The 25,233-nt window shown below is 46.7% G+C and overlaps 1 protein-coding gene across 2 annotated transcripts; it reads left to right on the forward strand.

Annotated features, from left to right (window-relative positions):
* The first annotated feature begins 1,227 nt into the window (after window positions 1-1,227).
* Window positions 1,228-4,203, forward strand: LOC119278512 (tRNA (guanine(26)-N(2))-dimethyltransferase-like). 2 transcript variants are annotated; one of them, XM_037559854.1, is made up of 6 exons: window positions 1,228-1,839; window positions 2,366-2,566; window positions 2,662-2,761; window positions 3,096-3,299; window positions 3,392-3,454; window positions 3,667-4,203. In XM_037559854.1, exons 1-6 carry the CDS (start codon window positions 1,265-1,267, stop codon window positions 3,772-3,774), a joined length of 1,251 nt encoding a protein of 416 aa, XP_037415751.1. In that variant the 5' UTR covers window positions 1,228-1,264; the 3' UTR covers window positions 3,775-4,203. The 2 variants fall into 2 exon arrangements, with proteins under 2 accessions (XP_037415751.1, XP_037415750.1); XM_037559853.1 differs by having other exon boundaries at window positions 3,687-4,203.
* The last annotated feature ends 21,030 nt before the right edge of the window (window positions 4,204-25,233 follow it).

Genomic DNA, 25,233 nt, shown 5'->3' on the forward strand with positions numbered 1-25,233 from the left:
GGTTTACAGAGAGAGTTCGTTACCATCTCTGCTTATTCTGCATGTTCGCATCTCGAGACTGTGTTTCTGTGTCAGCAACCCTGTTAACTAAGCCTGCCTTATTGGATCACATATTGCAGCCCGATTAGCTTCTAAACGCTCACTAGTGAATAGGTGTGTTGATTCATTGATTTTTCAAGTTGAAAAGACTCTTCTGATCTGTGTAAACTAGAATATATGCATGTTGTAAGTAAAGGCGCCAATCATCTACTAGTAATAATAGTGCAAGGCATTACTTTTCGTAAGCTGCTAGCCCCAGTTCCCTAGAGGTCGCGGCAGCTCCCGCGTTCCTCTAGCCAGCTAGGATGGGGGTGACGAATAGGGTTGGTTCACGTGGGGGAGGCGGAGGAGGCACCGAAAAGGCGATAGGGTGCATGCGACTAGGCCGAACATGATGTGGGGGCATTTTTTAAGCTTGGTGGGTGTAGGGCCGGGTGGTAATGTTTGTAGTTTCTTCACTTTATGTTTGAAGTTCCATGTGAAGAGTTTGAATCATCTTTGTTAGTTTGGTCTTGAACGGGTGGAGTTTTGCATCTGCTTGCTGCTCACCATCAACGGCTAGACTTTGGCATCATCTACCTGGTCTACGCGCTCTTGTTCTCTCTTTATCTTGACTCAGAGGACCGTCACAAAGAATATCACACCCTTGCTTAGCCTGTTGTCGGCTTTGTGATAACGAATTGCTAACTAACACCCTGTACCTTCATCTGGTCCATGGAGTGTTTTTTTTCTTTATGTGAACCGTGAACTTGTAGCTGATTGTATGAGATTATTTGGATACTTTGCATGATCTGGTAGCAACTACCGGTGAAATTCTATAGCATTTTTTCTATACAAGTTGTTAAAGTTTCAAAGATTGGATTTTTAACAGTATTATTCTATTTTGCACCATCTCAGTTTAATATGACAAACCCTGTCTACCAAATGAGTTTAATGGAAGGGGATTGGAGACTTGGGGAAGTGAGGGGAACTAAGGGGATTGGGTGGAAGGAGGGGATTCACCAAATCCCCTGAAATCCCCTCCGCCCAAAACCTCCACAATCCCTTGCTGTCAAACAAGGCCTAAAGAAGATTTGGGGGCCAGTTCATTCAAAAATACAAAAAAAGATGAATTTGAGGTGAAAACTGTACTTTTCCTCTTTTTCTAAAAACAAACTAGTACGTGCAGCTGTGCAGTGGGCCCGAACCTAATCCAAAGCACAAGAGCATTTCCCCTGTCGCCACCATGGCGTCCGCCTCCGCCGCCGCCCCTGCCGTCTCCTTCCAGCCCGGCCGGCGCGCCCCGCCACCGCCCCGCTGCACGCATTCCGAGCGCGGCGTCTCCTTCGACCCCGGCGCCGCCTTCTACCGCAGCGACAGCGCCCCGGGCCGCGACCTCGCCGTGCTCGCCGCCACCCTCCACCGCCGGCGCCGCCCCGACCCCTCCGCCCCTTTCCTGTGCCTCGACGCGATGTGCGGATCCGGCGTCCGCGCGCTCCGCTATCTCGCGCAGGCTGGCGCCGACTTCGTCTGGGCCAACGACGCCTCCGACGCGCTCCACCCCGTCATCGTCGGCAACCTCTCTCGCTTCGAGCCCGTGCCTCCCGACGGGCAGAGGCGGTGGGTGGTGTCGCACCTCGACGCCACCCGGCTGCTCGCCGAGAGGTACCTCCGCCGCGAGTACTTCGACGTCATCGACGTCGACTCGTTCGGCAGCGAGGCCGAGTACATCCGGGCGGCCTTCTTGGCGCTCAAGATTGGGGGCCTTCTCTACCTCACCTCCACCGATTGGCGGTCGGCCAGAGGTTATGGCGGAAAATGGTGAGCTCTTACCGTTCTTATTACTAGTAGCAGTTGGTATCCAGTTAAAAGTCTGAAATTATTAAAATCAGATTAGGCTGTACAAGCTTGCTCAGTTGTAGTCTCAATGTACTGTTGTCATATATCCTAAACACATCTGGAGTACAATGTATACTCTCTGATTATACCACGTGGCGTACAATGTATACTCAGAGTGGCGAATCAGAAACTAGGATCTTAGAATTGCTGTTTTTTCTGTAATATAAGATTGTCCAATGATGAACATAAGTCAAAAAGATTGCTTACATATTTAGTAACTCTCAGTTGTGTATATTACTGTTGTGCCAGACTGTGGAAAGTATAGTTACTTGCTTTGTTCTGTATATTGGGCTGATTTTGCGTTCTATACTCTCTTTTTTATAATTAGGCAAATAAATTCAGCATTTTCTTTTGAGGCAACTGTATACTCTCACATATGTTTCCCTTTTGAAAGGCTCAATCAAGTCTGTTTGTAAACGCCAGCCACATAACAGTTTGTTTCTCTTAGCTCACTGTCTTCATATGGAGCATACGTTCTTCCAGTGCCATATCCGAATGAGATTGGTTTGCGAATGCTTTTAGGTGGGGCTGCCCGCGAAGCAGCTATGCTTGGATTTCACATAGAACCAGTATTCTCTTATTACGCGTACCACGGTCCAATTTTTCGAGCAATGGTACGATTATGCCATGGAAAAGAAGATGGCATCAGGTTAGCTCACTGCTATTTTATTTCTAAATATCCTACAGCCAATTAGTATGTATAATGGAATGTTAAGTTACTGATGTCCCTTCTATTTTTGGCAGCAATTATGGTTTCATTTGTCATTGCAAGAGTTGTGGCCAGTCTCAGACTTTTGGATTTGACGAATTGGGGCAGATTTCTTGTGGATGTGCAGATAGAACAGTAGGTACATTGAATCATGCGGCAGTAGTAAATACCTAGCGACAAAATTTTCATAGTCAGACTGTGTAACAATTCTAGTCGTGTCATGTGTTTTACTGAACTGATTTTAGGACTTGGAAATTACTTTTCCTTTAGTGTTTTACTCCTTTTCCTTTTTTTTTGCATAGAGAAATTATATTATTTGAAGCTGATCAATATCCTGTTTTACTAATCAGTTAATCGTTATTTCTACATAAGCTGATTACTGTACCACAAAAGATCTTATTAACCCATGTTTAGGACTAAATACTTGACTGATGTTATGGTAGTATATAATTACCATTTTATTTTACAGGATGCCACTTCAATCACAGTTGTAGGCCCACTTTGGACAGGTCCTCTCCATGATCGCTCTTCCATTACAGAAATGTTAAACTTGGCTGTAGAATGGGGATGGGCACACACAAGTGAGAATGGTGTCACTTTGGAAAAACTTCTTGGCACAATGATTGAGGAGAGTGACCCAAGGTTACCGCCTGGATATATAAGACTTGATGAGGTATGTCTTGCAGTTGGAATATGTACTTATTAAGATGTCTGTGATGTACAATTGTTGAGTAAAGTCAAGCTAAATTTGTTATGCAATGTCAGATTGCCAGCCGAGCAAAAGTTAACTCTCCACCGCTTGGTACTCTCATCCATTCGTTGCAGAAGGTATGCAACTTTTGCCTTTTTGTTATATCAAGTATGATTAATTTGCTAAATCCTAAGGAATGACCAGGGTGCTTCATTTAGGTTCTTATATGACATACTTGTGCTTTCCTTAATAACCTGTATGCAGTTCGGGGACATTCTGTTGCCATTTCATTTTATAAAGTAGATGAACATTGACTCTGAAAATGTTATCATACTCTGAATGTGAACAGGAAGGTTATGCTGCTTGTAGATCTCATATAGGTGCCAACGCAGTCAAGACCAACTGTCCCATCAGTTCATGCATTGTGGTTGCACGGGAGATCCGAAATTTGCGTTAACCGCCAACTACGCACTTCGAAGTTTGCTAACTCCACAATGTGTGTATGATAAACTGCACAAATTGTGGCTTCGCGCTCAAATTGCTTCAATGTTCCAGGCTAACACACGGTTCTAAAACCAGAAGAGAGCTTGCTCATTGGCAATGGTCTGAAATCAGAACACATTTTGCTGTCCTGCACTACAGAAGCAGCAAGTTTTGATCTTGGCATGTGCAGCTGGTTGTTTCATGCGCTACAAAGTTGTTGATAGGACATTGTAGCGATTCAGCTGCTTTGTTTGTAAACTGTAGTGTTCCTTTTTCTTGATGATTCTTCCTTACTACTCCCTCTGTTTTTATTTTCTCCGCATATTACTGTAGCTTTGTCTTATGTCAAACTCTAAACTTTGACCAAGTTTACAGAAAAAATATGAACACCTATTATTTTTTTTATTTGCTCTCATATTAATGCACCTTTGTCTGAAGAAAATAATAACACAGAAAACAGGATAAGTGAAAACTGTGCTTTTTGTGGAAAGCTAGGGTCGCCATAAGTTTAAGTTTACTTAAGTAATGTTGAAACCTTGCAAATTTTATACTAGTTTATTTGGATATTTATGATTGATAGAAGAAGACTTCCAGCATTCTAATTTGGATTTTGGAACTAATCCACGTGTGTCTACCACGGGCTGGCGTGATTGCAATTTGCAAATATGAAAGTCTTGTACATCATAACCAGACTGGAGCTAGCGAGATACTTGGTTAGTATTTTCAGCCCCTGCACCTTACCAGTAGCCCTCTTGAGTCCAATAAATAGCAAACGTACCAGAATTGGCATCAAAGGTATATGGCATACTACAGGAAAAACAAAGATACAGGCTAGTAGACTTCTGGAAGAACGTAGCCCTCTTGAGTCACTGTTAAGTTTTATGTCACTTCATCAACAATCAGCTGGCTGGAGTGCCAGGCTCCTCTACATGCTAGATCACAACATAGTGGTGCAACTAATCTTCCGAATGCCTCCCATTCACAACAAACTACGCGTGTGTAACTCCAAATTGATATGTATAACTAGTGCCACGTGCTTATTTGATATTGGTATCTCTTTGCCCCCAAATCGTAATATCAGTTGAGTTGGTTTGCTTGCTACTGGCCTGGTAGAGAGGGCCAAGATTGCTAAGGGGATATATATAAGAGACTGCAAACGATAGGAGGCATGTATGCAACGAGCTTTTAAGCACTGCCCTTGTATTAATAGATGGTTGGTGATCCTCTAGATACGGTTCTTGAAAGGTTGATATCTACGGTTCTTGAAAGGTTGATATCTGAAAAGATGACACATCATTCAATCTCTAATTTTGATCATCTATTTGTTGTGGTATATTTATTTGACATTGTAAGGTTTAATATTACTGGAATACTTTGTGACTTGTGAAACGGATCTGCGTATGACTTAACGTCTAACAAACCATATGGAAATATAAAGTTTTTAGGTACATTAAACTACATAATACTCCCTCCGTCCCAATTTGTATTAAGGTTGAGACACTTATTTTGGGACGAAGGGAGTATAAGATATAGTATTAAGTTGATCCGGTGGTTAATGTGGGTCAATTCAGAGTTTGATTTGAGGACAACTTCGTAATTTTCTATATCAGGGTAATGTCTTGTGTCTGCGATCAGTTGAGCAGGAGGAGGAAAATTAGTCGAGGCCCACCTGAATTGATATGCACTTTGCATGCTCATTTGCTGACATCGACCATTGTTGCTGCTCCCCGGTCGCGTCTACCCTCGCACCAGCACCTCTGGTCAAACTGCCCTCTCTGCACCAGCACATACCCTGGCCACTTCTAGTGCCTCTCCACCGTCATCAGGCCGGTCCGCATCCATGCGCTGCTCGGTGTCTACAGATCGCCGGTTCAGCCAGCCAACACCGGCCAAAACACTGCAGTTCGGAGCCGACTCCGCAGCGTGTGTGAGGGCCTGGATAAGGGGGTATCCGGACAGCCGGACTATATACATCGTCTGGACTATAGAAGCGTCAAGATACAAGACTCAAGACTTCGGCTCGTGTCCGGATGGGACTCTCCTTTGCATGGAAGACAAGCTTGGCGATTCGAATATTATATTTCCTTCCTTCTAACCGACTCCATGTAAACCCTAACTCTCTGGTGTCTATATAAACCGAAGAGGATGGTCCTTAGAAGGCCGATCACAATTACAATCATACCATCATAGGCTAGCTCATAGGGTTTAGCCTCTACGATCTCGTGGTAGATCTACTCTTGTATTCCACATATCTTCAATATTAATCAAGCAGGAAGTAAGGTTCTACCTCCATCGAGAGGGCCCGAACCTGGGTAAATGTTGTGTCCCTCGCTTCCTGTTACCATCAGCCTAAAACCCACAGATCGGGATCCCCTACCCGAGATCCGCCGGTTTTGACACCAACATTGGTGCTTTCATTGAGAGCTCCTCTGTGTCGCCGCTGCAAGGGCTTGATGGCTCGTCTCGTTGTCAAGGACGATATCACTTCTGGGGGAGCCCTGGCTGTAGGCCAGACTCTCCGGCTTGGCGGCTTCATTATGACTGCCCCATCGGCTGTCGCGCCGACGATGGCCTCTCGGGTCATCACGCATAACCTTTGCATTGGTTTGGAGCTTTCCGAACAGATGGGTCCGATGGAGCTCTCCTCTCTTAACGAGCTCTTGGATCGCATCGCCGCCTTGGGAGTCGCTACGGACTATGACCGGATTGGGCTTAAACCCGACCAGACGGACATTAGATCCCCGCCGGCCACCCATGAGATAGCGGTAGTGGAGGAATCACACGTGGGTCGCCCCTCAACTTTGAGGACGAATTATGTTTGGATCACCGAATTCAGTGAGCCGAACACCCCCCCAAAGGTCTACATGACCCCGGTCCCGGACTTAGAATCGAGCGCTGGGCCAAAGGGATCAGGTAATACTCTAGATCCCGAACTGACAGGCTCGGTACTTCCCGTGCCCCCGGCTGTCAGATCGGATCAAAATCCGGCTTCAGCCAATGACGCTCGCTCGGACTTAATCCGTCTCTCCCGTGTCCGGCAGGAGCCCCAGGAGACGGTACATCGTTACTGGGCCAGATTTCTCCTTGCTCTTAATAAGGTCAAGGACTGCCACGAGGAGGACGTAGTCTCTCTTTTCTGCAGAAACTGCACGAACAAAGGACTCCTTAATGCTATAAGTCGCCGTGACATAGAGCGTCTTACAGACTTGGAAACCATTGTACAAAAGTACTGTGCGATGGAAAGCGCCTGGAAAACCCAGACAAAATTTTGGGATAGTACGGCCCTCACCGAAACCTTTGTCTGAACTAAACGGCCGAACTCTCGTAAGTCGACGAACTCAATTCCCAAGAAACCAAAGCCCGCCCCAGGGCGTGGAATCGTATTGGAAGGATGGCTCAACGGGCCGTGTAAGCTTCACGGCACGCCGGACGCTATGCTGACCCATAGCCTTAGAGCATGTTGGATACTCCGGCAGGTAGCTAAGAGTGGCGAGGATCTCCTCGAGAGCCATAAAGCAGAACCACATCCCGCCAAAGAACACAATACGGTGCTGAAAGTCTTCGAGACCTTCGCCTCAAACAATAGGCGCAAGCAAGCGCATCGAAGCTCCGTTAAAATTTGTCATGTGGCAAAATTAAATCCGTGGAACGACACTGCTATAACCTTCAATGCCAATGACGAACCCCAATTCCAGTCCGTCCACGCGCCGGCTGCTCTGGTCCTCAGCCCAATAGTGGATCGCTTTCGGCTCACTAAAGTACTCATGGAGGACGGAAGCGGATTAAACCTAATCTATGAAGAAACCCTCAAAAAGATGGGTATTGACAAAAGCCGCATTGAACAAAGTGGCACGACCTTCAGGGGAATTATCCCTAGTCGGGAGGCTCGGTGTGCGGGAAAAATCACACTCGACGTGGTATTCGGCACACCAGAGAATTACAGGTCCGAAGAAACCACATTCCAAGTGGCTCCTTTCAACAGCGGATACCACGCCCTTCTAGGGCGAGACGCGTTTGCGAGCTTTCAAGCCATACCCCATTACGGGTACATGAAGCTTAAAATGCCCGGACCCAATGGAATCATCACTCTAGCTAGTGACCCGGACGTCGCACTCTGCGCTGAAAACAAAACCGCAATGCTGGCCTTGGAAGCATTATCCGAAGCCCTAGCGGCAGAAGAATTAACCACGCTACACGCCACCATGGATAGGGACAACGTGATACTCGACAAGTGACCCAAGTCCACCTCATTCAAACCCGCAGATGAGATAGTCAAATTCCAAGTCCACCCAACGGACCCCATGAAGACAGCTTCCATCGGGACACAGTTGAACCCCGCTATGGACGCCGCACTGCGTGACTTCTTACGCGAGAATTGGGATATCTTCGCCTGGCATCCATCGGACATGCCGGGCATCCCACATGGATTGGCGAACACAACCTTAACATACTAAAGGGATACAAACCTGTTAAACAGACCCTAAGGAGATTTTCGGAGCCCAAACGACAAGCCATGGGGGAGGAGCTAGCCAAGTTACTTGAGGTCGGATTCATCAGAGATATCAAACATCCGGATTGGCTGGCGAACCTGGTAATGGTACCAAAGAAGGGAAAATCCTGGCGCCTGTGCGTCGACTTCAAAGACATTAACAAGGCTTGCCCCAAGGATCCCTTTCCCCTCCCTCGCATCGTTCAAATCATCGATGCCACAACTGGACACGACTCGCTGTGTTTCCTCGACGCATACTCTAGATATCATCAAATAAAGATGGCAGAGTCCGACCAAGCTGCAACAGCTTTCATAACGCCATACGGCCCTTTCTCTTCAACACTATGCCTTTCAGGCTCAAGAACGCCGGAGCAACCTATCAACGCATGATTCAAATATTCCTGGAAAAGAAAATCGGCAAAACAGTGGAGGCATACATGGACGACGTAGTCGTTAAAACAAGACACGTCGAAACCCTAATTGATGACTTGAGGCTTACATTCGAAAACTTACGAACATACGACATCAAGCTGAATCCGGAGAAATGCGTTTTCGGCGTCCCCTCTGGAAAACTGCTGGGCTTCATCGTTTCCAATAGAGGAATTGAAGCTAATCCGGCAAAAATCCGAGCTTTGTCACAGTTGGCTATACCAACAGACCTCAAGCACATCCAGAAATTAGCTGGATGCGTGGCTGCTTTGAGCCGCTTTATCTCCAGGTTAGGAAAAAAGGTATTGCCTCTTTATCGCCTCCTTTGGCGCACCAAACACTTCATGTGGACGGATGCTGCCGTGGCCGGACTAGATGAAATAAAGACTTTATTGGCCAGTAATCCAGTCCTAACAGCGCCAACTATCGACGAACCTATGCTGCTGTACATAGTTGCAACACATCAAGTTGTAAGTGCAGCCCTCGTCGTCGAACGAGAGGTTGTCGGATACAAATTCCCGCTACAGAAGCCAGTTTATTACGTATCTACGATCCTCACCCCATGCAAATCCCGATACCCACACTATCAAAAAATTGCATATGCAGTCTTCATGGTATCCCGAAAGCTACGACACTACTTTCAAGAGTGTTCGATTATGGTGGCCTCCGAAGTACCACTCAATGATATAATAAATAATGCCACGGGCCGGATTGCTAAATGGGCCATCGAACTCCTTCCGTTTGACATAACATACAAGCCCCAGCGGGCTATCAAGTCGCAAGTATTAGCCGACTTCGTCGCCGAATGGACGGAAGTCGAACTCCCTAAAGAGTACGACGCGTACTCTAACTGGATCATGCACTTTGACGGCTCTAAAATGCTGGCCGGATGGGGAGCAGGTGTAGTCCTGACTTCTCCCATCGGGGACACGGTCCAGTACATCCTCCACATATTATACACAGACTCCAACAATGTAGCCGAATACGAGGCTCTGTTGCACGGTCTCCGGATGACACTCTCTATGGGCATTCAACGCCTAGAGGTGCGCGGGGATTCAAACCTTGCAATATCACAAATAAATGGAGACTTTGATGCCAAGGATCCGAAAATGGCGGCCTATCACAATGCCGTCCTTAAAATGTCAGCTCGGTTTGAGGGGCTCGAATTCCACCATGTGGCTCGAGAAAACAATCAAGCGGCAGATGTCCTTGCATGCATTGGTGCTAAACGCGACCCCGTCCCACCTAACATATTCCTGGAAAGGCTGTTCAAGCCATCCGTGGTATGGGAAGGTGTCAGGACCCCGATCCTAAGTCACACCGATCTAGCATGTAACACATCATATCACTTTGCGGCCTCACGCACGGTATTCCCACGGGTGCCACCTTACCTGGCCCGGGACCGTTTGTGCCTTTTGGCTCACGTATATGATAGTGCCGCTAGCATCCATATGACAAAGAACCCGGGCTGACATGGCTAGTCGTGAACCCAAAGTGGCACTAACTTACAGGGACAGGCATAAATGACCCAACAACGAACGTGTCGGTCATCAGCGAGTGAATCCAGGCTATAGCACTGGGCTAACAGGACTCCGGCGAACCGGGCTGTAGCGGGCTAACAGGACTCCGGAATTCATCGCGTGACATTTCCCCGAGGGGACAGACATAGGAACGAAGAAGGACACATGCCGGCCAGTCTAAGTGTTCCGGAGCAGTAGCAAGCTACCATGGCTCAGTGGAAACACTAGGAGACATTTCCCGGTAAGAGAGGCTACTAAGGATAAACAACTAGATAGTCAGATCCCACACATACCAAGCATTTCAATAACATACACACAATATGCTCGATATGTGCAAATACAACATGGCATCATAACATGACTCTACAACTCAAGCATTTTATTCAATAGGCTCCGAGGAGCGAGATATTACCATCATGGGTCTCATGACCCAACATTCAGAGCAAACAAGTCAAGCACAAGCGGAAGCTTAACATGTCTGAGTACAGACATCTACAAAAGAAAAAGGCTGAGAAGCCTGACTGTCTATCAGATCCTGCCGAGGGCACAAGATCGTAGCTGAGGTAACAAGCTAAACGTCGAAGTCCACGCGGTACTACTAGCGAGACTGAAGTCTCTCTGCAAAAACATAAATTAAGCAACGTGAGTACAAATGTACCCAGCAAGACTTACATCAGATCTAACTACATATGCATCATTATCAACAAGGGGATGGTGGGGTTTAACTGCAGCAAGCCAGCTTTGACTCGGTGGCTATCCTGAACTATGACTGCAAGTAACTCTTTTGAGGTGACGCACACGAGTCCACATATTCACCATATCAATACACCACTATGGATTCGCTCCCGTCTCCCTACGAGAACGCCATCCATAGCACTCACGCTTATCTTGCGTATTTTAGAGTATCCACTTTCACTTGTCTATGAACTGTACAGGCAACCCATTTACCGCGGACATGGCTATTCGAATAGATGATATTAACCCTGCAGGGGTGTACTTCTTCACACATGCTCTCACCACTTACCGCCGTTTACACGACATGTACTCGGCAACCTTCAAGCGGAAGCCCAGCGAGGGTGTCGGCCACGACCTGACTAACCACACAAGTCTCTCGTCCAGGTTTATCGCCTATTCGGGTTCCATCCGCAAGGAGAACCGGCCGGGGTGTCGCTCACGGCCCCAAACGATGTGTGCAGGGTTCCCAAGCCCACCATCCGGGTGCCACTTGGTACACCGTGCCACTGTGCCTAGTCTGTCCCAAGCCCACCTGTACCGGGTGCCACTTGGTAGACTACTAACACTACCTACAAACACCAGAAACTAGTTGAAATTAAGCAACGTGAGTACAAATGTACCCAGCAAGACTTACATCAGATCTAACTACATATGCATCATTATCAACAAGGGGATGGTGGGGTTTAACTGCAGCAAGCCAGCTTTGACTCGGTGGCTATCCTGAACTATGACTGCAAGTAACTCTTTTGAGGTGGCGCACACGAGTCCACATATTCACCATATCAATACATCACTATGGATCTGCTCCCGTCTCCCTACGAGAACGCCATCCATAGCACTCACGCTTATCTTGCGTATTTTAGAGTATCCACTTTCACTTGTCTATGAACTGTACAGGCAACCCAGAAGTCCTTTACCGCGGACACGGCTATTCGAATAGATGATATTAACCCTGCAGGGGTGTACTTCTTCACACACGCTCTCACCACTTACCGCCGTTTACACGACATGTACTCGGCAACCTTCAAGCGGAAGCCCAGCGAGGGTGTCGGCCACGACCTGACTAACCACACAAGTCTCTCGTCCAGGTTTATCGCCTATTCGGGTTCCATCCTCAAGGAGATCCGGCCGGGGTGTCGCTCACGGCCCCAAACGATGTGTGCAGGGTTCCCAAGCCCACCATCCGGGTGCCACTTGGTACACCGTGCTACTGTGCCTAGTCTGTCCCAAGCCCACCTGTACCGGGTGCCACTTGGTAGACTACTAACACTACCTACAAACACCAGAAACTAGTTGCAACTCCTGGACAGAGATCAAGTTGATTAATAAGTCGAGAGGGGCACTTAAGCATTCCAATGCGTGGTAGTAGCTGGTCATGGATCACAAACACAGAACTCAGTTCCTGAGGACGGCTGCAATGAGACAACCCACCATGTACTCCTACATGGCCTCTCACCGCTACCTTTACCAAATCGTGTTCACACACTTAGCTCACACACAGTAGGACATGTTCACACACCTCCAATTCATCCCCGATGAATCAGACCTGACTCAACTCTAAGCAGTAGAAGGCATGACAAACAAGCATGAATGAGTAGGCACATCAGGGCTCAAACAACTCCTACTCATTCTAGTGGGTTTCATCTATTTACTGTGGCAATGACAGGTCATGCAGAGGAAAGGGGTTCAACTACCGCAGCATGTAACAGATGAATCGTTGTTGTCCTAATGCAGTAAAAGAGAGCAGGAGCGAGAGAGTGGGATTGTATCGGAATGAACAAGGGGGTTTTGCTTGCCTGGCACTTCTGAAGATAATATAGCTCTTCATCGGTGTCATTGATCACATCGTCGGAACCACGTCTATCGAGAGGGGACAACACCGACAAACAAGGAAGAAACACAATCAATGCAATGCAACAATATGATGCATGATCATGACATGGCAATATGTTGTGGTTTGTGCTAATGCAGCTAAGACCAGATTAAATGAAGTTGGTTTGAACCAAGGGTTCAAATTCAAACTCCATATGTGGTTATTTAAATGCCATTCATACCATTTGTCCTAAACAGTAGTAATAAGTTGTTCTAACATGCATGAAAATGGTACAGATGGATAGATTGGATTTTTCTGATAATTTTTCATATATAAATTATTTCATTTGGAGTTACGGTTGAATTTCTATGATTTTTAGAAGTTTATACTATTTTCTGGAATTTCCTAAAAAGAATAAATCCAGAAAATGATTTATGGCGTCAGCACCACGTCACTGTGACGTCAGCAGGTCAACAGGCCGGTCCGGGTCAAACCTGACGTGTGGGGTCCACACGTCAGTGACACAGCTAATTAAACATGGGTTATTGCTAATCTAATTAAAAGATTAGGGCTCCGGGGCCCACTGTCAGTGTCATAGGTGGGGGGGGGGGGTTAGTGCTAACTAACTCCTGGCCAGTGGGGTTCACCTGCCAGGCCGGCGAGGTCGTCGCCAGCGACCACATGACACGGCGGTGTCCGGGTTACAGGCCACGGGGGCGGCGGCTAAGGGCACCGGGGCGTAGCCCGGGCTCTCGCGCATCCAGGGGAGGCGACGGGAGGACGCGGGGACGGCAGGGGCTGCGGAGGGCCTCTACGGCCTCCTGGCGTCACCAGGAGCACGGTGACGTGCGCGGGAGCGGCTGGCTCGGGTTCTGGTCACGGTGGCGCCATGGACGGCGGCGAGGTGCTCGCGGATTCGACAGGTAGCAGGCTACGGCGTGCAAGCAAAGGAACGGAGAGGGGGAAACGGACGGTGAGCTCACGTGGATCCCGTAGAGGTGGACGGCGAGCTCGGGGAAGGCCGAACGGCGATGAATTTGACGGCGGCGATCCGCGGCACCGACGAGGAGGACGACGTCGAGGGCAGCTCTGCAGGGCATCCCGGCTTGCGTGAGTCGTCATAGAGGTCGGGGACGGCAGCGCGGAGCTAATGGGCTCGTCGGAGGGGCGAGGCAGTGGCGGTGGCAGCGGCTATGGTGAACGGCGGCGACGATCTCCGTTCGGTCGCAGGAGGGAGAGAACGAGGGAGAGAAGGGAAAGGAACGAGAGAGAGTGAGAGAGGTGCGGGGCGTCTCCGTGGCGCATCCAGAAGAGCCGGGGCATCGCGGTGGAAGCAGGAGCTGGCGCGCGCGGGGCGACCACACGCCCTGCCTACTGGCGTGAGGAGGAAGACGACAGAGGAGGCTGCGGTGGCGGGTTGGGCCGGCTTTGGTGGGCTGCACAGGTAGGTGCCCAGGTAAGCGTTCTCTCTCTCTTTTCTAAATTGTTTCTGTTTTCTATTTTCTGTAATTGTGTTTGGCTTTAATAAAAATGCCAGGGTATTTCCAAAAATCATGAAACTGCTCAATGTCACTGTTTGGAATATTACCAACAACAAACATTTCAGTTTGTGATTATTTGAGCATTTAAAATATTATTTAGCAATTAAATGCCCAAATGCAAATAACATATGATTTAATTAAAAAATCCAGAATGGCCTAGAAAAATGTGCACCATTTTTGGGAAAGGTTCTAGACTAATCCAAAAATGATGAACTTTTCTGAAGGGCATTTTGGGTTCATTGAGAATATTTTTATTTGAACCTAGTTGATTTGATGTGGTGCTACGGTTTGAGCAACCCCCATTTCAACTTTCAAATAAATTAGACATGATGCAACAACCAAGCTAGTCCTAGTGCATAGCAAGGCTAGGGATGTGACAGAAGGGGAGTCTGGCAATACCAGCACGGATCCGAATACATCCCGAGATTCCGAACTATCAGACATAGTCGGAGGTTCTACCACCAAAATACCATCGTCAGCCACGAAATAATGCCTGTCATCGCCTCATGGACTGAACCTTTCTTGGCCTACCTAAATAGGCAGGAGCTCTCTGAAGACCAAAATGAAGCACGCTGCATTGTCCGGCGCTCTAAAGCTTACAAAGTCCATGAAGGAAATCTCTATAAGAAAAGTACTATCGGAGTGCTCCAAAGGTGCATCTCCGAAGAGGAAGGGTGGCAGCTCTTGGTTGAAATCCACGCCGGACTCGGCGGGCACCACGCTGCGGCTCGAGCTCTAGTAAGCAAGGCCTTCCATACAGGTTTCTATTGGCTGACGGCCCGAGCAGACGCACATGACCTTATCCAACACCGTGTTGGTTGCCAGCTCTTCGCCAATCAGAGCCATATGCCCCCTACTGCTCTCCAAACAATCCCCATAACCTGGCCCTTTGCGGTCTGGGGGTTGGATATGGTTGGACCCCTAAAAGGGGGAAGCCATAAGAAAAAAATACTTATTGGTCATGGTTGACAAATTCACCAAATGGATAGAAGCCAAACCAGTGAAAACGGCTGAATCCGGATCAGTCATAGACTTTATATCCGGGGTCGTACACCGATACGGTGTCCCCCACAGCATCATCACCGATAATGGCTCGAATTTCACGGCCGATGAGGTGAAATCTTGGTGCGGCAAAATGGGCATTAAGCTCGACTATGCTTCCGTCTACCATCCTCAAACAAATGGCCAGGTCGAACGGGCAAATGGTCTTATTATGAGCGGCATCAAACCCAGACTAGTGCGATCCTTGACAGAGTCAGATACTCAGTGGGTCGAGGAGCTCGACTCCATACTCTGGGGGCTGCAGACCACGCCGAATCGCACCACCGGATACACACCCTTTTTATGGTGTACGGCGCGGAAGCAGTACTACCATGCGACATAATACATGATTCGCCATGCGTACGCATGTACGAAGAGAAGGAAGCCGAGTTAGATCGGCAGGATAATTTGGATGCCCTGGAGGAGGAGCACGATGTCGCTAAGGCCCGTTCCGCATTCTATCAGCAACAGGCTCGACGATACCAAAGCAGAGAAGTGCGGACCGAAACTTATAATATTGGCGAACTCGTTCTACGCTTACCAGAGAAGAAGAAGGGCAAGCTCAAACCCAAGTGGGAAGGCCCCTTCATCATCGACAAAGTTCTCACTGGAGGAGCGTACCGCCTACGTAATGCATCCAATAACAGACTCGAGCCGAACCCATGGAACGCGGACAGACTCCGGAGATTCTACGCCTAGTGCTGAACTCAGTGTTCGTCTCCTTAACCCTCCTTTTTTCAATTATGCTCCCTCCCTTTTTCCTTTCTCTATATCTTTCTTTTCACACAAGTATCTCATACAATACGGATTCCTGGATTACTCCGGCCGCACTATGTGTGTAAACTTTACCTGGGGGCTTCCTATACGAAAGCTTAATATAAATTACTTTAGGGGCTTCTTGCCCATCACACATGCATTTATTTTTCCATGTGTGCCTTTTCTTCACCATTATATGCATCGATATGACTTAAGACGTGGCAAGCTAGGTTGCCTGGCTCCTGTGTTTATGCCCTACGTTCCCGTTAATTCGGCTAGGGCATAAGGGGAGCACCTCTGCGATTGTTACTGCCGGTTGAGCCGGATATGTACCTCAGACTGGGTGAAGCCGAAAGCTAGTTTCCTTAAGAGAATATTCGGTCGGTGAACAAAAGATGTCTTCGTTTATTATAACTTTAATCCCCAGAAGTTTTGTGTCCTGCGCTTTGGTTCGCAGTCCGGACATGTGCCTTGACACATGCTTACCCAGGGAAAGGAACCCTTAACGGAACTATTCTCCCTGGAAGATGTTTCTTGCTAACCATGCAATATAACATAACTAGTTGGGTACTTGTCTGTTCAAGCACTTATGACCCCTACGCCTGGTCTCCACGCATACTCCGGTTTTGTATAACCGAGTGTGTATTCGGACACACCCCGGACTTTTAGGATCCGGGGGCTGAAGCGAAAAGGTCCGCCAAGACAAACGATTTTAATCCGGCTAGGGGGCTGAAGCATGTCCACAAGCCCCCCCCCCCATGCCCTTCGGCAGGGAGCTTGATGGCCACAAAGACCGTGCAATGCCCTGCATCACCTGCCGAGCTCGCTCATGCAGTTGTGAGAGGTCCTGCAGTAAATCACCTGCAGATGCGGGTATATCCTCCTCAGGGCAACCCGTCAGCATTCCTGCAAACATAACTTTTTCAATATGCTTCCTCGCCGAACTATACAACAATTCATTTAGGCACTTACGATAAATGCCGCGGCGAAGCCTTTTGTTCTCCTTCACGGAGTTCGCCAGCTGTGCACGGACGTCTTTTAATTCCACGTCCAGCCGAACATTGGCATCTTGGAGCATATTCTTATCATGCTTCACTTGCGTCAGGATGCGCTCACCGGCCTTTAGTTGCCTCTGGAGATGCGACTCTTCCTCCCCGCCGCCCTCCGGATTTACTCCGGGGTTGTCTACAGAACTCTCTGTTAAGTTTGTCATTCTAGACGGTTGCCAATTGGTGCATTTTCATAATAATTCAGATAAATATTACCATAGGAGGCCTTCCGGGATTCCTCTAGCTTGGCAACTGTGGCACTCAGCTGAGTCTTGCACTCCTCTAGCTCCTGAGCCAATTGCTCATTCTTATCAACAAGAATCTATGCATGAATTGATACTTAAAACTGTTGTTTCAACCGTTTCAAGTCTCAGGGGCTACTACTATATATATGCTCTTCAAGCTTTCTTACCCGTATATCTTTGGTATACTGGACTGTCGCCCGGGCAAGTCCGCTTTGAGCAGCTCGGATGCATGCGTCTCCCGAATTAAAGGCATTAAACGCCTCTTCGGAGAAGATGTTGTTGCGAAGCACGACCCGTCGACGCCGATGATCCATGGCGCTCTCTACCTCCGAATTGGTGGCGGAGAGCATATCTGCGTCCTCTGTCGGAGGACTATGCGGCGTCGGCCCTACGTCCGTCTCCTCTCTCGAAATTGGTCTTGGAGCCCGACTGGTGGAGGCGTGGTTGGCAGGATCTCCAGATACAGTCCGGAAACTCCTCTTTCTGCCAAAATGTACGAAGGACGCTGTTATACTTCAGACGACAACAAAATTGCATGACAGGTTGTTTTCTCACCTCTGTAGAGGCATGTCGGTTCTAATCGCCTTCCTCTTGAGCCTATCCGATCCAGACGGCTGTGGCTGACGGGTCCCTAGGGGCTCGGCCCTGCGCTCCGAACGTCGCTTCTGCAAAAGCACGACATATTGGGGATAAGGTGTGACATCAGGAGAGAATTCTCTTTGGAGGATCGAGTTTTTGGCTTGGCTTACATGCGACGAGGGTAACAGTCCGGGATAATCGGCAGTAATAGCCACTGGGGCGCCGTCATGGCTCGCTCGATAAAATATCCCGTCGACAAGCTCCAGGGCCGCATCCGGGTCTTCTTCGAGTCCTGGATCCAGGGCCTTTTCGGGGTCCTCTGGCTGCGGAGAAGGGCTGGTAATTCCTTCCACGTCCTTCCTCAGTTCCTGATTGGAAATATCAACGCAGGTGAACTTTAGCAAAGAATGCCACAATGAGTGAAGCGATAAAATAAATAATGACTCACCTAGTTTGGGGGATTGTACATGGAGAATCCGTCTCACGGTTTGATATGGAGGAATTCCTCCTCTTCTTCTTTGTATAGCTCGGACAGTATCCTTGTCAGAGCGGTGGGGGAGTCCGGACCCTTTCGGTCGCAGCGGGTGGCATCGTCAGTCCCGTTGTAGTGCCACATGGGATTGCTCCGATATTGAAGCGGCTGCACTCCCCGCATTATACATATTGCCATCACCTCGACTATCGTCAGTCCGGATTTGGCCAGTAACTTTATCCTGTTCATCAGGGAATTTACTTCCCTATAATCCTCTTCTTGGGGGCCTCGGGGGTGCCAGCTTAGACGCGCCCTCGGCGGGGAGTTACTGAACTTGGGGAGTCCTGTCCGTATTGAATCCGGAAGAGGAGCGTCGTCAATATAAAACCACTCTGAAGCCCAGTTGTCTGGAGCCTTCTTGGGAGTACCGGAAAGGTATCCGGTCTCAGCAATAAGCCATACTTCGGCCCCGCCCACTTGACATAGGGATTCTCCCTGGTTGCGGGGGACAAGGCAGAACAACTTCTTCCACAATCCGAAATGAGCCTCACAGCCTAGGAATAGCTCACAAAGGGCGACGTACCCTGCTATATGCAGTATGGAGGCTGGGGTAAGATTGTGCAGCTGGAGGCCGTAGAACTCCAGAAGCCCGCGAAGGAATGGATGAATAGGAAACCCGACGCCCCTTAACAGATGCGGAATTAAGCATATTCACTTCTCTGGAGACGGATTGGGGGATCTCCCCGCTTGTTCTCCGCCGTTATAGGTGGCCACTCCGGCTCGCACATGGACCATGAATGCCGGCGAGAGGAGCCCTTGGGTTTGTAACTTTACCAAGCGGCTATGAGAAACTGAACACTCTCCCCAATCTCCCGGCTTGGGGCAAGGGGAGCGAGCAGAAGAGTTGCGACGATTGGCCATGCTGGAATGGCTTTTTCTAGGCGCTCTATTGGATGCTTGATCAAGGAGGGAGAGTGAGGTTTGGATCTGGGAATCCCCGTCTCTTCAAATAGGCGGCTAGCCCGAAGGACCAAGGGTGGCAAATGCAAAAATGCCTCGACTCCTAACATTCATTCGACACGTGGAAATGGTCATTATAGATACACAGAAGCCGAGGAGTATAACATTGATGAAGACGCCGGACACTGTTCATCGTGATGGGAACCTTGGAGTATTCGGAGGAGGAACCCGCCTTGCAATGCCGAAGACAAGACTGCGCGCCGGACTCATCGTCATTGAAGCCTGGTTCAGGGGCTACTGAGGGAGTCCTGGATAAGGGGGTATCCGGACAGCCGGACTATATACATCGTCCGGACTATAGAAGCGTCAAGATACAAGACTCAAGACTTCGGCTCGTGTCCGGATGGGACTCTCCTTTGCGTGGAAGACAAGCTTGGCAATCCGAATATTATATTTCCTTCCTTGTAACCGACTCCATGTAAACCCTAACTCTCCAATGTCTATATAAACCGGAGAGGATGGTCCTTAGAAGGCCGATCACAATTACAATCATACCATCATAGGCTAGCTCATAGGGTTTAGCCTCTACGATCTCGTGGTAGATCCACTCTTGTATTCCACATATCTTCAATATTAATCAAGCATGAAATAGGGTTCTACCTCCATCGAGAGGGCCCTAACCTGGGTAAATATTGTGTCCCTCGCTTCCTGTTACGATCAGCCTAAGACGCACAGATCGGGACCCCCTACCCGAGATCCGCCGGTTTTGACACCGACAGTGTGGACTCCCTGCCAATTGATTTCCTTGTTCGACATACCAATGCATGTGTAGGTACGTGCTCTTCCAAGAGATTAGAAAAGTGCACATCAGAATGAACTATGACGGAAAATTGTTTATCAAATGGTGGGTGCTTCCTTCCCATGCAATCAAGCCACAGAATTTTTTTAAACACTTGAATACACTAGGAATTTCGATGTATATTGCAACATCGATCTGGACCATACTATCACAAAATTAGACGGGTCCAAATTAATTTCATGTACTAAAAGGACCCTAGAAATATGTACATCATCAAAATTGAGAAGTTTCAATACACTCATACCAAAATAATAATCAAACTTTCAGTAACTAGGGGAGGAGCCACTCTACCATCTATGGAAATGAACCCAGCTGTTCATTTCTATCATAACCAAAGAAATGTCTTCATAAAGAAAGGTAAGTGATGTACATCAAAACACTACCCATTTCTTACAGTGCATGCATCCGAATTCATCAAATTAAGTGATTACCCGACTTGCTCATTTGTTAGTGCTCTATCTCTACCGGGTCTTGAAGTCCCTTTTGTGTTGAATTGGGTGCTGTTACATAATTCTTCGAGCTTAAAATTGGTTTCTTAGTCATGGATCATTTAGAAGAAATATGCATTAGTTGTAGTCAGTCATGTACTCTCTCATATGGGGATGAGCCACACCCACACTTCGGTCTAGCTTCGTAACTATTCCTAGGATATTGTCGTGTCATTCAGCAAGGATTACCGTTGTAGTATTAGTAACAAAAGCTCCTTTTCCGGACAAAAAAAAACTAGTTCGTAAGATGTAATACCATTGAAATCTATGACAATATGTAAACAATTTTCTGATAAACATATGAATTTTCAAGTTTCAACCCAATTATTAAGGACGGCAACTAAAATATTGTAGGAAGCTTGGCAAAATATCATGTATCACCCACAAAGGTAACTTGTCAGCCTCCTCCGCAACCAAGACAACCTTTCCCATCGATGCAATGCTGACGATGGTAGCTACAGGGGATGTGTTCCTCAATACCTCACATTCCTAGAAAGTGGCGCACATCCAACTAATTCCTAATACACTACTAGGAAAAGGGCTATAGATGATTTGGACACTAATGGCGCACCAGACATGTGGTGCGCCACTACTATATACTAATGACGCACCATGTGTTGGGCATAACTTTTGCATAACTTTTGTAAAATGGGCATAACTTTTGCATACTAACTCGGATGAAAAAGTTTTTTATATGAAAAATCATCTACTCGAAAAGTTACATCCGAATTTAACCAGGGGAACCCCGTTAAACATTTTCGAAATCCTCAAAAACCTAACAGAAAAAGTTACGGGGCTTTTAAGATCTGGAGGCAAAACAATCAAAATTTTTCAAACTTACTAGTGGGGCACAGTTTGCTAGGTGCGCCACTAATAACAGAAAAAAAATTAGTTTCGATTTTTTTTCTTTCAAAATATGATACGTAATATGAACAGAAGTTTGAAATAATTTTTCAAAATTTTATCACAATCATGAACATGAACAAAGTCCTAAACATCAACAAGGTTTAATAGGATTGATATGCTAGATATATCAACAAGTGCTTGTGAAGTGAGCTGGTGCTGGGGTTGGATAGAACTTTGAAGTTAAGCGGGCTTTGGCTGGAGTAGTGTGAGGATGGGTGACCTTTCGGGAAGTTTGTCCAGAGATTAAGCATATTGACCCAAGATTAAGCCATAGTGACTCAAGATTAAGGAAAAAATAAAAAAATTGATTTTTTTTTTAAAAAAAATTGTTACTAATGGCGCACTACAGGTGTGCCATTAGTATCTGGTATACTAATGGCGCATCAGTGGTGCGCCATTAGTAAAAAATACTAGTGGCATGGTACTAGTGGCGCACCAGTAGTGCGCCATTAGTAGGCAAAATTGGTGCGCCACTAGTAGGCCTTTTCCTAGTAGTGAATCGACATTGTTCTCTCTGGATTCTCAAGTCTGTCTTTATAAAGCAAAGCTAATATAGGCATGAAGCTGGTACTTATGGTAGGTGCCTGTTGAGACAGATCAACCCAAACTTATGCCCATATATCTGTGACATCTTAACAACCATAGATGCACTTCAATCGAGTTAGAATCTGCTCCAATTGTATACTATCTGCACCCAATCAAAATATATAAATGAGATATCTCATAAATGGCATGAATGAGGCATGAGAAATGAGTGGGATATATCGTGTCTGGTTGTTATCACAGTCGTGGTGGTGTCACTATTGTGGTTTGTGGATTGTATGTATCTACCTTACACGAGAAAAAAAAGACAATCACTTTTGCTACTGCATCATCAAAAGTCCATGTAAAAAAACTCTTTATATAATTGTGCCAGCTACATGAAAAGTATTATCAAGCAAACTTGACAAAGTGTACTACCTCAGATCACATGATTATGCAAGAAGGTTGAGTTTTGCTGCAAAGAGTGTACTCACGAAAAAAGTGTATTAATTGGATCATAGCAGTAACCACATGAACACACAAACGATACATACAAGATGAAGGGTTTGGTGTATTCCAACATGAAGTGTTCATGGAGTTGGGTGTGATATGTGGTGATGTCGCTATTGTGCTGTGTGGGTTGTACTCCCTTCGTCTCAAAATTCTCGTCTTAGATTTGTCTAAATACGGATGTATCAAGTCACTTCTTAGTATTAGATACATCCGTATCAAGACAAATCTATGACAAGAGTTTTGGGACGGAGGGAGTACGTATCTACCCTATAGTTTGAAGACATTTGAAAACACATCCCTTGCAATTTCCTATAACATTGTTGCTCCGGTTAGTGCAATACGTCCACAGAATAATAGAAAGTGCTAGTAGGATATGAACTTCTAGCAACAACTGGGATGGACGATGTAGCAGTAGGCGAAATGGAAGCATTCAGTAATTTGCCATGGAACTACGGAAGACACATACATGATGGCTAAACTTGGATAGTTGGATTGCGATGGTACATCATAATTCTTCTGGATGGTGACCGGGAGAATCATGGTACGAAGAGTGGTGCATCTCACTCGAAGAATTGCCAGACATAGCATGGCCGAGCAAGGCTAGCTAGGACCGTTTAGTCTCTCCTACAGGGTGATAGTAGAAACATTAGTTGCACACAGTCAAAGATTGAGAGCAGTTACTATTTTTGTTGTGTGATATCTTAACCAGGATAACTAGACAACATTGGTTCTTTCTGGGAGCCAGCGCCCTACGTAAGTTTCAGTTCACCAGTCAGTAGCTGATCACCAGTATCCAGCCTTTTGCACTTGCTCGTCACAAGTGTGGCACATCCAGACCTACAAAACGTGAAGTAGGGGCGGGGCAGCATCGGCATAATCATCTCAGGAAATTGCAACGAAACAAAAAAGAATCCAACGTGGTTGGAGCCAACGCGGCTTGTGTCTAAAGTTGACGAACGACAAGAGTGTCAGCTGCATGAAGCGCCTGATGTTTCTGGCAAGTTCAAACTGATCTCACCACAAGCTGGCAGTCCCACAGATGCAATCGATGTGTTCCCGGAGCCTCCCATTTCGAAGAAAGGTTGCACACTCTAATGTAATGGAGACTCGAGTGCTTCCCTAATAATTATGGGCGCATTCCAAGTTTTGAAATAAGGCAACTCCCATTCAGAATTGTACTATTGACTTATTGTATGATTGCAGTCACCTAAGACGAAGCTCATATATATCTTGAGATAGGGGAGAAGGAAGCTTGTCAAGAAAGAATCTCAGGAAAAAAATTAGTGTTGTGGACTTGCACTAAAAGTGGTCTCGCATTCACGTTGTAGCATAATTTTCTTTTCTCTTTTAGTCTGTGGATGGCATGTACCTCAAAACAAATCTCACTCCACTTTCTTCTTTTAATGAATCTTGCTAATTGTTATGTCCTAAAGCATGAGTTAATTTTATTCCAAAAGTTGAATGCTACATATCGTGAATGATCACCAACGTTCTTTCTTTTTTCATTAATATCATATTGCAACCATCCCTTCCTCTCCTAGTCATTGCTTCACTATAGTCAGTCGTACTCAATGTCTTTGGTGTCAAAATGGTGATGTGGTTATGGCATCATCTAATGTATCTTGTTCTCGTAGATCAGTAGAAAGGCCTTGTGTTTGTCCCTTCTGCATGCTACCAGAACTAAAGCAACACTTAAGTAAAACAGGTTGAATGTTCAAATTTTCTGTCGTAAATAGTCGAAAGAAGCAACATTTTCGTAAAAATAGAAAGGCATGTACATCTAGATACCTCACATTTCTCGTGCAGTACATGCATCCAACTTTGCCCAACTAACCTACTATGCTCATTTGTGAGTACTCTATCTCTACTTGTCTGGTGAGATTTGTTTTGCAGCACACACTCACAATTGATGCCCAACTAACCTACTTTGATTCATCACTATCACAAAAACTACATCTTTTAGAACTCGTGTAGGAGTATGTGCTTTACCATGGGAAATTTGGAACTGCATAAATGATTTGGTTTTTAACAGAACAACAAATATTCACTTCTTGTAGGTTACCTTTAGGGCCACTACACTCATTCGTATGTGGTCGCTACTCACTCCGACGGAGGCCAGGGAGCATTTGATTACTGGATCTATCCGATGGGAGACGGTTGCACGGGCTATCTTCAACCGGTTTGGATGGCGCTCATGTAATAGGATAGGTGTTTAGTTTCCTATCTGTCTCTTGCCTGCCGGTGTGGCTGTCTTGTTTCTGCTTTCGTGCTCTTTGTTGAGCACCTGTTCTTTTGTTGGAGACTACGAGACTTTTGTTGAACCTTTTACTTTTCAATAATATGGCCGTATGCATCTATCTGATGCATAGGCCGGGGCAAACCCCCTTTTCAAAAAAAAATCTCTACTTGTCTGGACTCCCTACGTGTTCTTTTGTGCTTCTAAATATCCCCACTAGTTAAAAAAGTAGACATCTTTTAATTGACATAGTTTCAAGATGTAACCTTAGTGTATAATG

This window comes from Triticum dicoccoides, chromosome 3B (genome assembly GCF_002162155.2).
Source record: "Triticum dicoccoides isolate Atlit2015 ecotype Zavitan chromosome 3B, WEW_v2.0, whole genome shotgun sequence".
Taxonomy (NCBI): domain Eukaryota; kingdom Viridiplantae; phylum Streptophyta; class Magnoliopsida; order Poales; family Poaceae; genus Triticum; species Triticum dicoccoides.

Coding starts and splice junctions, on each gene's coding strand:
- LOC119278512 (XM_037559853.1), top strand. CDS start 1,265: ATGGCGTCCGCCTCCGCCGCCGCCCCTGCCGTCTCCTTCCAGCCCGGC. Junction 1,840..2,365: donor AGAGGTTATGGCGGAAAATG/GTGAGCTCTTAC, acceptor TGTTTCTCTTAG/CTCACTGTCTTCATATGGAG. Junction 3,455..3,686: donor TCATCCATTCGTTGCAGAAG/GTATGCAACTTT, acceptor TGCTGCTTGTAG/ATCTCATATAGGTGCCAACG.